General features: G+C 39.7%; 1 protein-coding gene across 1 annotated transcript in view; it reads right to left on the bottom strand.

The window, feature by feature from the left end:
- prkg1b (protein kinase cGMP-dependent 1b) overlaps positions 1–16,257 on the bottom strand; it is a 528,001-nt gene that overhangs the window by 211,245 nt on the left and 300,499 nt on the right. The window contains exon 4 of the mRNA XM_060939567.1: positions 951–1,056. Within this exon, the coding sequence (XP_060795550.1) occupies positions 951–1,056 (106 nt within the window). The remainder of the gene's footprint in view (positions 1–950; positions 1,057–16,257) is intronic.

Here is a 16,257-nt window from a genome sequence, read left to right as displayed (position 1 = left end):
GTATCCACTAGATCTCAGCCTTGGTAAGTCATGCAGTGGGTAAGATACATCACAATGTTGGAATTTCTTGCGTAATTTGTACTCAACGAGTGATATTTGAACCTCAGAGAGAGTAAAATGGCAGCGCCCAGGGATGTTTTATTTTCAAAGAAAAGCAAAACAATCTGTATACAGTACACAGGTACAGTTATGAACAAATGAATACTCGAGCATGTCTTGTATGAATATTATCTGTCAATATAAAACAGTTCATTTTTTTGTTTTTGTTGGATTTTAAAGTTACACTACATGCACCTTACAAGGTTAAAGATACACACTAAAAGCTACAAAAGTTGTACCCTTGTGTATACCACCAAAACAACAAGGAAAAGTACAGTTTACTACCTTTATTTCTCAGAGTGTATATTTAACAGTTATTCCACAAAATCAAGTTGTACACGAGCTGATAGACGACGAGGTGCGTAATGCCGAGTTGGCTATAAGCCATGTTTGACACTGTTTTATTCTATCCACATTCACTGGATTTTGAAAAACAGAGCATTTTTATTTTTTGCAAATTAGATAAATAAAAACTTTATATAAAACGTTCGACAAAATCATTTCTGCTTAGAATGTAAACAAACCAGCGAAATGACAGGAGCAATTTGTGAAAAATGCTATAATAATAATAATTCTTGAAAAATAAAAAAAATATAGATCTTTTTACTATCAAATACTTTCAATCCATATTTTGTTGCCTTTTTTTGTATTTTTGGAAGTTTGTTTTCAAGTACAGTTTTTATTTCATTCTTGGTTGGTTCAGCAACACGCTCTGCCATTTTGTTTTTCTCTATTCATGGTATATGAGCTGATAGCCTCGTAGTAGAGTAGCCAATCAGAGTGTGCAATTGCTCATATCCAGTGAATGTGGATAGAATAAATGAAGACATTGTGCAGAAGAAGCAGCCTACCTTTTGAGGAACTCCATGTACTCAGCATGCTTGATGAGTCCTGTCCTCATCATAATGGTCTGGAAACACTGCCGGTCAATGGCCCATAGCTTCACATTAGTGAGAGCTGCAAAACACAATCAAGCAAGACACATTAGATCCAGTGTGAGAATGTGCATTCCCCTCCAGCATTATTTTATACCCATAAAAAGTGGTCTTTAAATAGCATTAAATAGCAATAAAAATGTGACAATGTGCAACATAAACCACTAGTTTAGCTGCAGTGCCACTAAACAAGGTCTACCTTTATCCAAAATAAGCACCTGTCTAGCCTAAAGGGCCATGCAGCACAGACTTATTGCTTTTTAAAGAAGCAAAAATGGCCAGCCATGCCCCATATTACATTTCTCTTATATTTTTGCTTTAGGCTATCATAATATGGGCTGCTTTTAAGCCCATACTGTTATAATAATTCATGAAAGTGGAGATATGCTCATGCTGGCGATGGTAAATAGGAAATCGCAAGAGATCAGCTCAAAGATGAACAGCCTTATCTGCCTCACAACAATCCATAGTCTGATTCTTGCTCACAGCTGAACTGTCATAATTCACTTAGATCTGTGGTAAATCATTCTGCTGTCTGGAATGTTCACAGAGCCAAAAGAATGCTGGTGAATTTATCTGGCCTGCCAGTGATGTGAAATAGCTGTTTGTCCGTAGCCTTCTTCCGAGACAATAATAGGCCACTCAGACATGCTGGTACGCTCAATTATAGACAAAATTATTTTCCAATGAAAAACAGTCAGACTCTTCTGCAAAGACAGCTCTGAATGTTGCACATGGATGCATAGCATTGCTTTACCCATATGGAGCTTGTTTTGGTCGAAAGTCTTTGTTTTATGAGGCACCGCTTAAATTCAGATTAAATGCCAGTCAGCAAAATATAACTCCTTGACCATGCAGAGTAAAAAAAAAAAAAAAAACACCCACCATGTAAAATTCTGTGCAGTGAGTCCATAAGTCTGTTATTATATTAAACATATTCAGAAACTCAGATGAGTTCTCACCTTGCACTTTGTACGATTATTTTTGTCACATACATTACTGTGCAAAAGTCTGAGGCAGCTTATGTTTTTTTATGTTATACATAATTTGTTATAGATTTCTATTTTATGACTTCTACATTACTGAGTCAGTGCAAAAACATTTTAGAGTTCCAAATGTTCATTTTCCAGCACAAAATTAAATGTTACAGAAAAAAAAAAAATTTTGTATCTGAGCAACATATTACACAAGAGAGCACTTTTCAGATTAAAAAAGAAAACATAATGAAGGCTACTGGGTTTTGGTGCAAAATGAAGAAGTGAGTGTGACAGTCAAAGTGTCCAGAAGAACTGGGGCTGGTTCATATTACCCAGTTTAATTCCCATATTACCCAGTTTATTCCCCACACACCTCATTCAAGCCAGACTCAAACACGAGTTTAAAGTTACCATGTTATAAAATGGAAAGTTTCACATTTTAACAATATAAATGATCACATTATAACATGAAAATATATTGCTATAATAATTAACTTTTCATGTTATTACATAATACTGATTTTTTTTTTTCTGGTGTGGCAGCAGTACGCTTCCGTAATAATTTCACCTGGATATCAAGCTTGAACTTCCTGCTGCAATCATAAAGACTGCCCTCTGCTCAAGCCAAGACTCAGAAATACAGTTAGGTCCATAAATATTTGGACAGAGGCAACATTTTTCTAATTTTGGTTCTGTACATTACCACAATGAATTTTGAACAAAACAATTCAGATGCAGTTGAAGTTCAGACTTTCAGCTTTAATTCAGTGGGTTGAACAAAATGATTGCATAAAAATGTGAGGAACTAAAGCATTTTTTAAACACAATCCCTTCATTTCAGGGGCTCAAATGTAATTGGACAAATTAAATAATTGTAAATAAAATGTTCATTTCTAATACTTGGTTGAAAACCCTTTGTTGGCAATGACTGCCTGAAGTCTTGAACTCAGGGACATCACCAGACGCTGTTTCCTCCTTTTTAATGCTCTGCCAGGCCTGCATTGCAGTGGTTTTCAGTTGCTGTTTGTTTGTGGGCCTTTCTGTCTGAAGTTTAGTCTTTAACAAGTGAAATGCATCCTCAATTGGGTTGAGATCAGGTGACTGATTTGGCCATTCAAGAATATTCCACTTCTTTGCTTTAATAAACTCCTGGGTTGCTTTAGCTTTATGTTTTGGGTCATTGTCCATCTGTATTATGAAATGCCGACCAATCAGTCTGGCTGGATTTGAGCACACAGTATGTCTCTGAATACCTCAGAATTCATCCGGCTGCTTCTGTCCTGTGTCACATCATCAATAAACACTAGTGACCCAGTGCCACTGGCAGCCATGCATGCCCAAGCCATCACACTGCCTCCACCGTGTTTTACAGATGATGTGGTATGCTTTGGATCATGAACTGTACCACACCTTCGCCATACTTTTTTCTTTCCATCATTCTGGTAGAGGTTGATCTTGGTTTCATCTGTCCAAAGAATATTCTTCCAGAACTGTGCTGACTTTTTTAGATGTTTTTTAGCAAAGTCCAATCTAGCCTTTTTATTCTTGAGATTATGAGTGGCTTGCACCGTGCAGTGAACCCTCTGTATTTACTTTCATGCAGTCTTCTCTTTATGGTAGATTTGGATATTGATAGGCCTACCTCCTGGAGAGTGTTGTGCACTTGGTTGGCTGTTGTGAAGGGGTTTCTCTTCACCATGGAAATTATTCTGCGATCATCCACTACTGTTGTCTTCTGTGAGTGTCCAGGTCTTTTTGCATTGATGAGTTCACCAGTGCTTTCTTTCTTTCTCAGGATGTACCAAACTGTAGATTTTGCCACTCCTAATATTGTAGCAATTTCTCGGATGGATTTTTTCTGTTTTCGCAGCTTAAGGATAGCTTGTTTCACCTGCATGGAGAGCTCCTTTGACCACATGTTTTCTTCACAGCAAAATCTTCCAAATGCAAGCACCACACCTCAAATCAACTCCAGGCCTTTTATCTGCTTTATTGAGAATGACATAACGAAGGAATTGCCCACACCTGCCCATGAAATTGTCCAATTACTTTTGGTCCCTTTAAAAACAGGGTGGCATATGTTAAGGAGCTGAAACTCCTAAACCCTTCATCCAATTTTAATGTGGATACCCTCAAGTGAAAAGTCTGGACTTTATGTCCATTTATATAACTATAACTTGAATATGTTTCAGTAAACAGGTAAAAAAAAAAATAATTGTCAGTGTCCAAATATATATGGACCTAACTGTAGATCTGGATGTGAGCTTTGGACACAATATTTTATTAGACCTAATGCTTGGCTCGACTAGCAGCATGTTTGTGATGTACTGATAATGTAGACTCAGCTAAACACCATAAAATATGCGAGCTCCAGATCCTGGCTTGTTTATTACTGTTAGAAGTCGATGTTTGAGCTTAACTTTGTCATAGTATGATATTTTTCTTTATCAGAAATTTCCAATAGCATTCAGGTATGTACAAAACCTGCCTTGAAATGTTGGTAGGCATCTGTACTTTTGTCAGCCTTTCGCATCTCTCGTGTATTTAGAAGTCCCGAAAACTAAATAGTTCAGGATGTCATAGTGTCCCAAATCCGGTAGCTGGTTTGCCAAACACTTTTCAAGTGGAATAAATACATTTGTGGGTAAATTAAGAAGAACAAGCCTTTATTTTGGTCACATGTAAACTCAAACACACAGAAATTCCTCCTCTGCATTTAACCCATCTGAAGCGGTAAATGTGTGTGCGCACGCACAGAGAGAGAGAGAGAGAGAGAGAGAGAGAGAGAGAGAGCAGTGAGCAGAATAAATAAATACATTTGTGGGTAAATGATATGGGTCTGTGATGGATGCATGTTTCAGCTTTTGGATGTAACACAATCTGCTGATATAATCTAAATTTTTACATTGTCACGATGTTTTCCGCATGTTGCCATCTTGGTGTGATGCAGTTCCATGGCTATGCTAATTAATTAAAGCTCCTCACATTTGCCTATTTCTGTATGGCCATACTGTTTACTACAAGAGGTAGGAAAACAGTCCCAAAATGAAGAAAAGTCATCCTCAGCACATCAAAATGATCACATCTCGTCTCTATGATATTGTATGATTATGTCTCGCAAGAACATTTTGTTCTTGCGAGACATAAGAAAATTCAAGTCAAGTTTATTTGTATAGCGCTCCATGCACAATAAAAAAAAAATTGAAAATTTCAGATGGCTTTGCAGTCAGTACCTTTTAAGCATTAAAAAGTAACTGTTGTCATCATACAGTCATGTTATTTACTTATCTGTGCCAAGTTTCCCAAAAGCATCATAGCACAAAGATCATCGTTAAATGGTAAGGTGAGCAGCACAATGAGCATTCTCTCTCCTAATTAAGAGGCTCTTAGCATTAAGAGGCTTTTGGGAAACCCACCCCTGGGTCTAAAGAGTTGCTGGTTCAATTGAATGGACCAGTAGGAAAATCTATGTCTGAAGTGTCCTTGAGCAAGCCACCCAACCCCTAATTGCTCCCCAGGCCATGTGTGTGTGTTTGCTGTACATTGCTCTGGATAAGAGCATCTGCTAAATTAATGTAATCTGGACTTTCATAAGCTAGAAGTTTTATGCCTGTGCTATGTGCTGTCCAGGAAAGATCATCCAGAGTCAAAAGTGCAGAAAACTGGCAGCTGAAGAAAAGAGAAGAACCAACCATATGAAGAAGGATTTATCTTTCAAATACAAGGCAGTAATTGTGTTCAGTGAGTGAATGAAATAACCACAATCATCTTCTTTCTTGGTCCACACAGGCAGTTTGCCCCTCTTCAGTTTCATACAGACATACCCAGTTTGGATATCATTAAGCTTCAAGACAACCATGACTTTGAGATTGTTCCAAAAGTCCGATAGTGATCATTTTCTCTTCAAATGGTTTTTGTGTCTCGGAAATGACTTTTGTTCTCCCTGTCTGATATCCAGGTCAGATCACTGGAGAATACCTCTTATTCTGAACATCTCAGCACTCTCCTTAATTGCTTCACCCAGACTGAGACACTCACTCAGAACAGAATTCGACACAGAAGTTATCATGCTTGATTTATCTCAGCTGCCTAGAGCACCAAACTACGAAAAGACATTCACTAACGAGGATATCCAAATACCCAAATGGTAAAACATCTGATTTCAGGCATTCCATGTGGTATTTTTTAGTTCTGGATGTTCATACTGATATGTTTTGTTTACGATCTTGACAAAAGAATCACTTTTTCCACCAGCACAGAACACACTCCACTTTAATCGGAAAATGTGATTTCATGGATGTGATTCTAGCTCATGGAATGGTTGTTTGTGCCAGATGAGCTGGTTTGAGTATTTCAGAAAATTCCCATCTTCTGGGATTTTCACACACACAAAAAAACAGTCTCTTAAAAGAACACAGAATTGGTGAAAAACAAAAAATACTCTGTGATTGGCAGTTCTGCAGGTAGAAACACCATGTTGATGAGTGAGATCAGAAGAATGCTCAGACTTGTTCCAGCTAACAGGAAAGTTTACAGCCATGGTGAACAGAAAGACACATCAAAATGTGCAGCATGTTGAACCTTGAGGTGGATGGGCTACAACAGCAGACAGCATTGTGTTCCACTCCTTTCAACAAAGAACAAGAATCTGTGATTACACACTGTTGAGCATATTGAAACTGGGGAAAAGCGCTGAATCACAAATGGTCTGTTGAACCTCTGGTGGGGTTTACATTAGACCGTATCAGCGGATCATCAGATTAACGTTTTTAAAACGATTAGCGTGCACACAGCAACACCAATACACGATTCGCGTGCACACAGCAACGCCAATACACGGATACGCTCGGCTCCGCAGGCATCCTGCGCTCCAAATCACTCCGCCCTGAACAGCGAGTGCCCTCTGGAGGGTGCGCACTCCGGCCTTGCGCAGCTCACAGAGCGCGCGAGTATAGCGCACGAGCAGTGATTCGGGACTGAGCCGCTGTGTGTGTGATCTCAGTGCATATCACTTACCACTTGCAAGTGGAAGGATGGCAAGCCTAAAGACAATCATAACTACACAATGGGCAGTATTTGCATCAGTATTTGCAGTATTTTCATACTTTTATACTCTTTAATGAAAGGTGATACAAGGCGGAAGTCCGCGCCGTTTTTCAGCAGTCGCATCACATGACCAACGCCAGCGAATCAGGAAGGTGGATGTCACAGTGACGTTGTCCAATGACGACGCCAGCTAGAGCTCAGCACAGCGTATCCGCGTATTCTCAATGTTTACACAGCACCGGACCAGACACGATCTGGATCGAATACGTGGACGCTGGCGGATTCCCGTTTCCCGGCGTTTTAATGTAAACGGATAGTGCATCCGCGAAGAAAACGAGACAGATACGGTCTAATGTAAACTTGGCCTCAATTTCTGCTGTGAAATGCAGATGTAAAGGTCCATGACTCCATGGATTGAATCTGTTCAGGTTGCTGGTAGGGGTGTAATGGTGCGAGGAATGTTTCTTGTGCACATTGGGCCCCTTAATGCCAATTGAGCATTGTTTGAATCCCACAGCCTATTTGAGTATTGTTCCTGACCATGTGCAGACCTTAATGGGCACAATTTACCACCTTCTAATGGCTACCTCCAGCATTATAATGCACCAGAAGGGAATTGTCAGGGCCTTCTAGGCCTTCAGAGAAGGCCCAAACATATCAGCATTTCAAATATTATATGTAATTTCTTTCATAATTTCATGATAATTATTCTCTTCTAATTCTAATTTGACCTCATTTTCTATCAAATTTACTTCAGAAATGAAAGGGTGACTGTCATGAAAGCATTAAAATTGAGTTATCCAGTGATATTTTTTTGTTTGTTGTCTCTAGGCTGAGAAGAGTTTAGAGCTGGCTCACTCATTGGTTAGGACTTCATTGCCGGGACAGAAGGCCATGGCAGTGTATGTTTATGTAGGAAGTGACAGATGAATTAACCAATCAGATTTTGATTTATAATGGGAGAAACCAAAAATGTATTGGTCTAGGACTTCTCGAAGCCAATGCAAGCTTAACCGCGAGTTGGCGCCGTCAGCGCAGCAGTGAAGTCACCTTCTAGCCAGTGTAGCGTTCATCAGTAGTGTTGGTGAATGCTAATAAAGCGGTCAAATCTCCCCACAACATTTTCAAATCTCCCCACAACATTTCAATGGGGTTCAAATCTGGGCTTTGACTCAGCCATTCCATAACTCTCCATTTCTTCTTTTTGAGCCAGTCCTTGGTGGATTTGTTTGTGTGCTTGGGATCATTATCTTGTTGAAAGGTCCACCTCCAATTCAATTTCAGCTTTTGAACAGATGGCCTCACATTATCTTCAAGCACTCTTTGATAGGATTCAGAATTCATAGTTGAATCAATGAATGTGAGCTTCCCAGCCCCTGAGGCAGTGAAGTGATCCCAAACCAGAACATTTCCACCACCATGCTTCACATTTGGTATGAGGTTCTTCTCCTGAAAAGCCATCTTTTGTCTTTGACACATGTGTACTCTTACTGTGGCCAAACAACTCTACCTTTGATTCATCTGTCCAGAGCACGTTATTCCAAAAGACCTGGTCTTTGCCTACATGTTCATTGGCAAACTGTAGTTTTGCTTTAATGTTCCTTTTGGACAGTGAAGGTTTTTTCCTGGCACGCCTCCCACAGAGGTAAAATATGTCCAATCTCTTTCTGATTGTAGATGTATGCACTTTCACACCAACAGTTGCAAGCTTTACTTGCAGATTTAGTGATTATATGTTGGGGTTCTTGAAGACTTCTTTTAGCATCAAACAGTCTGCTCTTGGGCTGAATTTGCTGGGGCAGCCAGTCCTGGACAAACTGGCAGTTGCTTGAAATCTCTGCCACTTGTTGATTTTCCTTACAGTGGAATGATTTATTTCTAATAATTTAGAGATCTTTTTAAATCCCTTACCAGATTCATAGGCACCCACAACCTTTTATCGGCGGTCCTTAGAGAGCTCTTTAGATCCTGATGTGATGACACCACACACATCAGTAGGAAAGAGAACACCAGACCCTAGATGTCAGGTTTAAATAAGACAGGTTCCACCTGCATCTTCACCTACAGGAGGTTCTGATCAATAGATCCTAATCTGGAACACCGGAGTCTCATTTTAAGGTCTTGAAAGTGTGATAAATGTGAGGATGTACTTACTTTTTTGACTGATTTTTTTTTTTTTTACTAAAATTATGAAAATGACTACGAAATGTCAATTTTATGTTTTGTTTGTTGGAATATATCACCTTTATCTGTAGGTATTGTATCAAAGAGAGTGAAATGTTTGCTTGTTTAAATATGTTGAGAAAAGTCTACAATTTTCATGGGATGTACTTACTTTTTTCATGACTGGATGCCCCCCCGTGTTTACATCACTGTCCTGCTGAAAGATCCAACCATGTCCCAGTTACAGTTTCTTTGCAGATTTGCAGTTGCACTCAGATTTTTATTGAACATCTTTGTGGAGTTCATGATGCCATGTTTCCTAAAAAGGATCCCAGGGACTTCAGAGCAAAAACCACTCCACAACTGTCCATCCTCTGCTCCTCATCTGCCCACAGAAACTGTTTCCAGTCAAAGTTCCAGCAATGTCCAGTGAACATCAGGCACTTTGGAGTTAAATGGGGGAAAAAAGGCTTTTGTTGTTGTTGGAATGGAGGTGGTATCTCATTGTAGATTTGTAGATGCATGACTCCCAAATGCATCTTATGCAAAGCACTAACTTTGATACTTGGAATTTTTATTTTTATTGTCTTTTATAACCATCCTCTTCAATGTGCATTGGAAACAAAATACACTTGCATCCTCTTCTAGGCAAGTTCATTACACCTCGGGTTGCTTTGGACTTCTAATTATTAATTAAACTTCAATAATTGCCCTAACAATGACATTTTCATGTAGCTATTTTTATAGCCACTGCCTGATTTATAAAAGGTCAAAACATTTGTCCTGTTTCATTTGTTCAATCTCTAATTTTCCTATTCTTCTTGCTTCAGAATGATTAAGGGAAATTGGCCTCCATCTGACCTCATTCATACTGCAGTGTATGAATGAGGCATCAAGTTCAGGTGAACCTGACCTTGAGTGAAATATAGATGAGAACATGCTTCAGTAACAGATCATAAGAATGTACGGGGTGCCGATAATTGTGACAGCGGTTTTGTTAAAATATCTTCTTCTTTTTTTTTTATTTTCTTAGGACAAATTATTAATGTAAGTAAATTGCTTTACTTAAAAGATTACATTTCCCTTGGATTTTCAGTGTTTTAAGGTTTTTTTTCTCCCCATAGTCTTTTTTTAACTAATCTCTCCCCAATGATGCAAATAATTCTATAACTGACTGTGCAGTACCAGTCAAAAGTTTGTACACCTTTAAATCATTCATAGGTTTTTCTGTAGTAGGACTATTTTCTACATTGTAGAACAATACTGAAGACATCAAAACTATAAAATAGCATAAGGAAGATAGATGGAATTAAGTGTTAAAAACAAAAAAAAAGTTTCATATTTTAGATTCTTAAAAGTAGCCAGCGTTTATCTTGACACTTTACACACTGGCATTATCTTAACCAGCTTCATGAGGTAGTCACCTGGAATGCTTTTCAATTAACAGTTATGCCTCGTCAAAATTAATTAGTGCAATTTCTTGCCTTCTTAATGCATTTGAGATCAAACAGAAGAAGAAGAAGAAACCTTTATTTGTCACACATGCATTCAAGCACAGACTCAAGCACAGTGAAATTCCTCCTCTGCATTTAACCCATCTGAAGCAGTGAACACACACAAGTGAGCAATGTGCACACACACACATACCTAGAGCAGTGGGCAGCTATGCTACAGCACCCAGGAAGCAGTTGAGGGTTAGGTGCCTTGCTCAAGGGCACTTCATGGCCACTCCATGTTAACCTAACCACATGCCTTTGGACTGTGGGGGAAACCGGAGCACCCGGAGGAAACCCACGTAGACATGGGGAGAACATGCAAACTCCACACAGAAAGGCCCCTGTCGGCCACTGGGCTCGACCCCAGAACCATCTTGTTATGAGGTGACAGTGCTAACCACTACACCACCGTGCTGCCCCAGTAAATAGAAATAATAAAAATACAGTAAATAGTCCACAACTGTATTAATCCATATTATGTCAAGAACTGATTAATTAAGTAAAGAGAAGCAACATCCATCATTACTTTAAAACATGAAGTGTCTTTTAATTAATAAAAATAAAGAAAAAACATTGAATTAGGAGTGTCCAAACTTTTGACTGGTACGGTAAATTCTACTTTTGATGCTTATCAAAATTAAGCCCGATATACTGTATATACATAGTAAGATGAAGATGTTGGAGTGGCTCTTCCTCAGCCTCCTCAGACCCCAGGTACACATGCCCAGGACTGTAAGCAGTTTGCGTACCAGGCAGGTGTCTGTGTGGAAGACGCCATCCTCTACCTGCTACACCAAGCCCACTTGCACAGTGAGGATCCTCTTCTTGGACTTCTTGAGTGCCTTCAACACCATCCAGCCCCTATTGCTTCAGGACAGACTGAACAGGATGCGAGTGGACCCCTGCCTGGTCACCTGGATCTCCAGCTACCTCACTGACAGGCCGCAGTATGTCAGGCTGAAGGACATCATGTCTGACACTGTGATTAGCAGCACCGGAGCACCCCAGGGCACGATGCTGGCCCCTCTTCTCTTCACCCTGTACACCGTGGACTTCTGCTACAACTCGGAGCTGTGTCACATTCAGAAGTTTGCCGATGACACAACCATCATTGGGTATATCAGTGACGACAGAGAGGAGTATAGGAGCATGGTGAGGGACTTTGCTGTGTGGTGCAACAGGAACCATCTGCAGCTCAACACCTCGAAGACCAAGGAGCTGGTCATTGACTTTGGGAGGTCCAGACCAAGGTCACGGCCAGTTCTGATCGAGGGAGTCGAGGTGGAGGCTGTGGATTCCTACAAGTACCTCAGGCTGTGGCTGGACAGCAAGCTGGACTGGACTTGCAACACCAATCACTTATACAGGAAGGGACAGAGCAGGCTATACTTCCTTAGGAGGCTGCGGTCCTTTAACATCTGCAGGAAACTCCTGTGGATGTTCGATCAGTCTGTGGTTGCCAGTGTCCTGTTTTACACCGTGGTGTGCTGGGGGGGCAGCACATCCAAGAAGGACACATCCAGGCTGGACAAACTGATCAGGCAGGCCAGCTCTGTGGTAGGCATGAAGCTGGACTCTCTGGTGACGGTGGCAGAGAATAGGACTATGGACAAACTATTGAACATCATGGACGATGCCAATCACCCTCTGCACACTGTCATCAGCAACCAGAGGAGCCTGTTCAGTGACAGAATGCTCCTTCCCAAGTGCAGGACGAACAGACTTAAAAACTCCTTTGTCCCTCACGCCATCAGACTGTCCAACTCCTCTCTGGGGGGGAGGAGGGGTAACAGGAGGACAGAGGATGGGAAGAAGCAGTAGCCTAGCCTAACAATAAGCAATACCAGACAATGTGCAATATAATGTGCAATATAAAGTGCAATATCTCTCCTGCCACCCCCCACTTTTCCTCCTCCTTCCCCCCTTCCTCTCTTCCCCATATCTTATTCTTTTTATATTTGTATATGTAAATACTTAATTTATTTTAATTTATCTAGAAGTTTTTTCTCTATTTCTTTTCTCTGTTTATCTGTAATGATGCTGCTGGAATCTTAATTTCCCTGAGGGAACCCTCCCAAAGGGATCAATAAAGTTTTATCTAATCTAATCTAATCTAATCTAATCTAATCCTAGATCAGTGTCACAGTGACGGCAAGAAAAAATACTTTTCAGGCGTTACCTGAAACTTTGAAAAATATAGACAAGGGCTTTTTTTTTTTGGATAAGCAGTCAGTCACCTCCAGTCAGGAATTGACAGGCAATTAGAGAGGCAATCAAACCAAGGTAGACTGTCCACAGAGCCGACACACAGCATACCTTCTCTACCACATGGTTATTTTCTTTTTGCTGTTCACTGACAGCAGCAGTGACAGTAAATGTGTCTAGAATAAGCATCTTCAATGAGTCTAAACTAATGATCATCATCATCTCATATGCAGAAGCAGAAAAAGCACAAGAAGCGAGGAAGAAACAAAAGAATGTGAATCACTGGAAATATAATATGTGAGACTAAAACTATGGCAGTAGAGCTGGAAACAAATAGATAATTGTGCAGCTCTGAAAAGACAGTCAAAATACAGTATTGTTTGGTCATTGTTTCGTACAATATAGAAGTTTCTGGAAATATTTCAGTACCCGTCAATTACTGTCCACTATACATTCAGTTTTCCTTAATCCCTCTTCAACTTGGAGAGACAATTTCAATGTATCAAGTTAACATGAACACAATCATTTAAATGTCACACTCCAATGGACATAACCAGAGTGTCTTTCTGATTAGATTGTGGTGGTACACATGTGCAATCTAGGCACCAGGTCATCAATAAGAGCATGAACAGCAAAAGTTTGTGTGTGTTTTCTTTCTTTCTTTCTTTCTTTCTTTCTTTCTTTTATTACCCCAAAGCAGTGTCTATTTGTTAGGGCTGTAACAATATGGAACATCAGATTGGGCTGTTTGCTTCTCCGAAGCAGAGTCAGGTGATTTGCTAGCATACTATCTTTTTTAAAACAGTAATGACTACAGTCAAGCAAACATGAAAGAACCAAAAGATTTATCCAGTTCTTTAAGTTGTCAGAGCACCAGCTTCCAGGGTCCATGACACTGACAGCCAATAAATGGTAGAAGAAAACATTAAAAGGTAAACACTGAAAATGGAAACCGAAGGGACATACTCAGGCAACTGCTGTATTCAAAAATGGATTATATCAAAACAAAACCATATTGTATCCAAACGTGAACTTTGTATCTTCGTACGCTGCTAATACAGTGCCTTGCAAAAGTATTCATCCCCCTTGTTGTTTGTCCTTTTTTGTTGCATTACAAGCTGGAATTAAAATGGATTTGTAGGGGGTTAGCACCATTTTACTTACACAAGATGCCTACCACTTTAAAGGTGAACATTGCTGTTTTATTGTGATACAAACAATAATTAAGATTTAAAAAATAAATAACTAAAAAAACAGACATCTGGAGTGTGCATAGGTAGCACATCTAGCCACTGGGATTTTTATCCATTCCTCAAGGGAAAATTGCTCCAACTCCTTCAGGTTAGATGGGTTGTGTTGGTGTACAGCATTTTTCAAGTTATGCCACAGATTCTCAATTGGATTGAGGTCTGGGCTTTGATTAGGCCATTCTAAGACATTTAAAATGTTCCCCTTTAAACTACTCCAGTGTAGCTTTAGCAGTATGTTTCAGATCATTGTCCTGTTGGAACGTGAACCTTCGTCCCAGTCTCAAACCTCTGTCTGACTCAAACAGGTTTTTGTACAGAACTGCCCTGTATTTAGTGCCATCCATCTTTCCTTCAGTCCTGTCCCTGTGGATGAAAAATATCCCCACAGCATGATGCTGCCACCACTATGCTCACTGTAGGAATGGTGTTCTCAGGGTGTTAGGTTTGCGCTACACATGGCATTTCCCATGATGGCCAAAAAGATCAATTTTAGTCTCATTTGACCAGAGAATCTTCCATGTGTTTGGGAAGTCTGCCACATGCTGTTGGGCAAATGCCAAACATATTTTCTTAAGCAATGACTTTTTTCTTTGCCACTCTTCCATAAAGCCCCACTCTTTGGAGTGTACAGCTTAAAGTGGTCTTATTGACAGATACTCCCATCTCCACTGTAGATCTTTGCAGCTCCTTCAGTGTTATCTATGGTGTCTTTGTTGCATCTCTGATTAATGCCCTTCTTGCCTGGTCTATGAGTTTTGGTGGGCAGCCTTCTCTTGTCAGGTTTATAGTGGTGCCATATTCTTTCCATTTTGCTATAATGGATTTAACGGTGCTCCCTGGGATATTCAAAGTTTGGGATATTTTTTTATAACCCAACCCTGATCTATACTTCTCCACAACTTTGTCTCTGACCTGTTTGGAGGCTCCTTGGTTCTCATGTTGCTTGCTTAGTAGTGTTGCAGAGTCAGGGTCCTTCTAGAACAGGTTGATTTATACAGACATCATGTGACAGATCATGTGACACTTTGATTGCACACAGGTGGATCTTAATCAACTAATTACATGACTTTTGAAGTGAATTGGTTGGACCAGCTCTTATTTAGGAGTTTCATATGAAAGGGGGTGAATACCTATGCACACTCCAGGTTTCTGTTTTTTTTTTCATCTTAATTAATGTCTGTGTCACAATAAAACAACAATTTTGACCTTTAAAGTGGTAGGCATGTTGTGTAACTCAAATGATGCTAACCCTCCAAAAATCCATTTTAATTCCATCTTGTAATGTAACAAAACAGGACAAACACCTAGGGGGATGATTACTTTTGCAAGACACTGTATTTGTGTATCCTAAACCTCAGTGATGTTTCCATGGCAGAGCAAAGACCACTTCTATCACTTTAAGGGTAATGCTGGAAAACCTCTAGGAAACACTGCCCCAGTTAATATGAGTGGAGAAAGTGAAACCTATGTTGTGTTCGGGGTCTGTTTCCACACAAGCCTTGGTAAAATGACCAAGCTTGGATTCAGTGCATCCAATGTACTGCTCTGCCAAATATCCACTCAGGCCTTGATGATTTATTTAGCCCATCATAGTCATATAAGATCTAAAGGTACCAACAATCATTGAGCCATCAGGAATCAATTAACATTATTTTAGCCGAATATTAACCTTCATCAGGATTCAAACATTCAGCCTAATGTAACAAAGTGTGGAAGACTTGGACCCATTTGTAGAACAACATGGACCCATTTGTAGAACTTCTACAAACATCCACAACAAGAGAAAAAAATCAGAATAAACCAAAAAGACATAAAGAATCAAAATGACAACACATTAAATATCATGAGATAAAAATTAAGGAAAATAATGGGGGGGAAATAAAGCAGTAGACCAAGATAAAATCTAGCAAAGAATGACTGGAAAAACATGTATGTTCTTAAATAGACTGCCCAAATCAAGGAACACATGGAACCAATCATTAGTGTGAGAGAATGTTAACAGGAAATAATAACCAGAAAAGGAAAATTGATACCGTGAAAGGATACAAATGGTTGCACAGATTGTGAGTAGCAAAAAAGATCAAAA

The sequence above is a fragment of the Neoarius graeffei genome, chromosome 14, assembly GCF_027579695.1.
Source record: "Neoarius graeffei isolate fNeoGra1 chromosome 14, fNeoGra1.pri, whole genome shotgun sequence".
Lineage (NCBI taxonomy): Eukaryota > Metazoa > Chordata > Actinopteri > Siluriformes > Ariidae > Neoarius > Neoarius graeffei.
The sequence above is the reverse complement of the archived record's forward strand: the minus strand, read 5'-3'. Positions and strand labels throughout refer to the sequence as shown.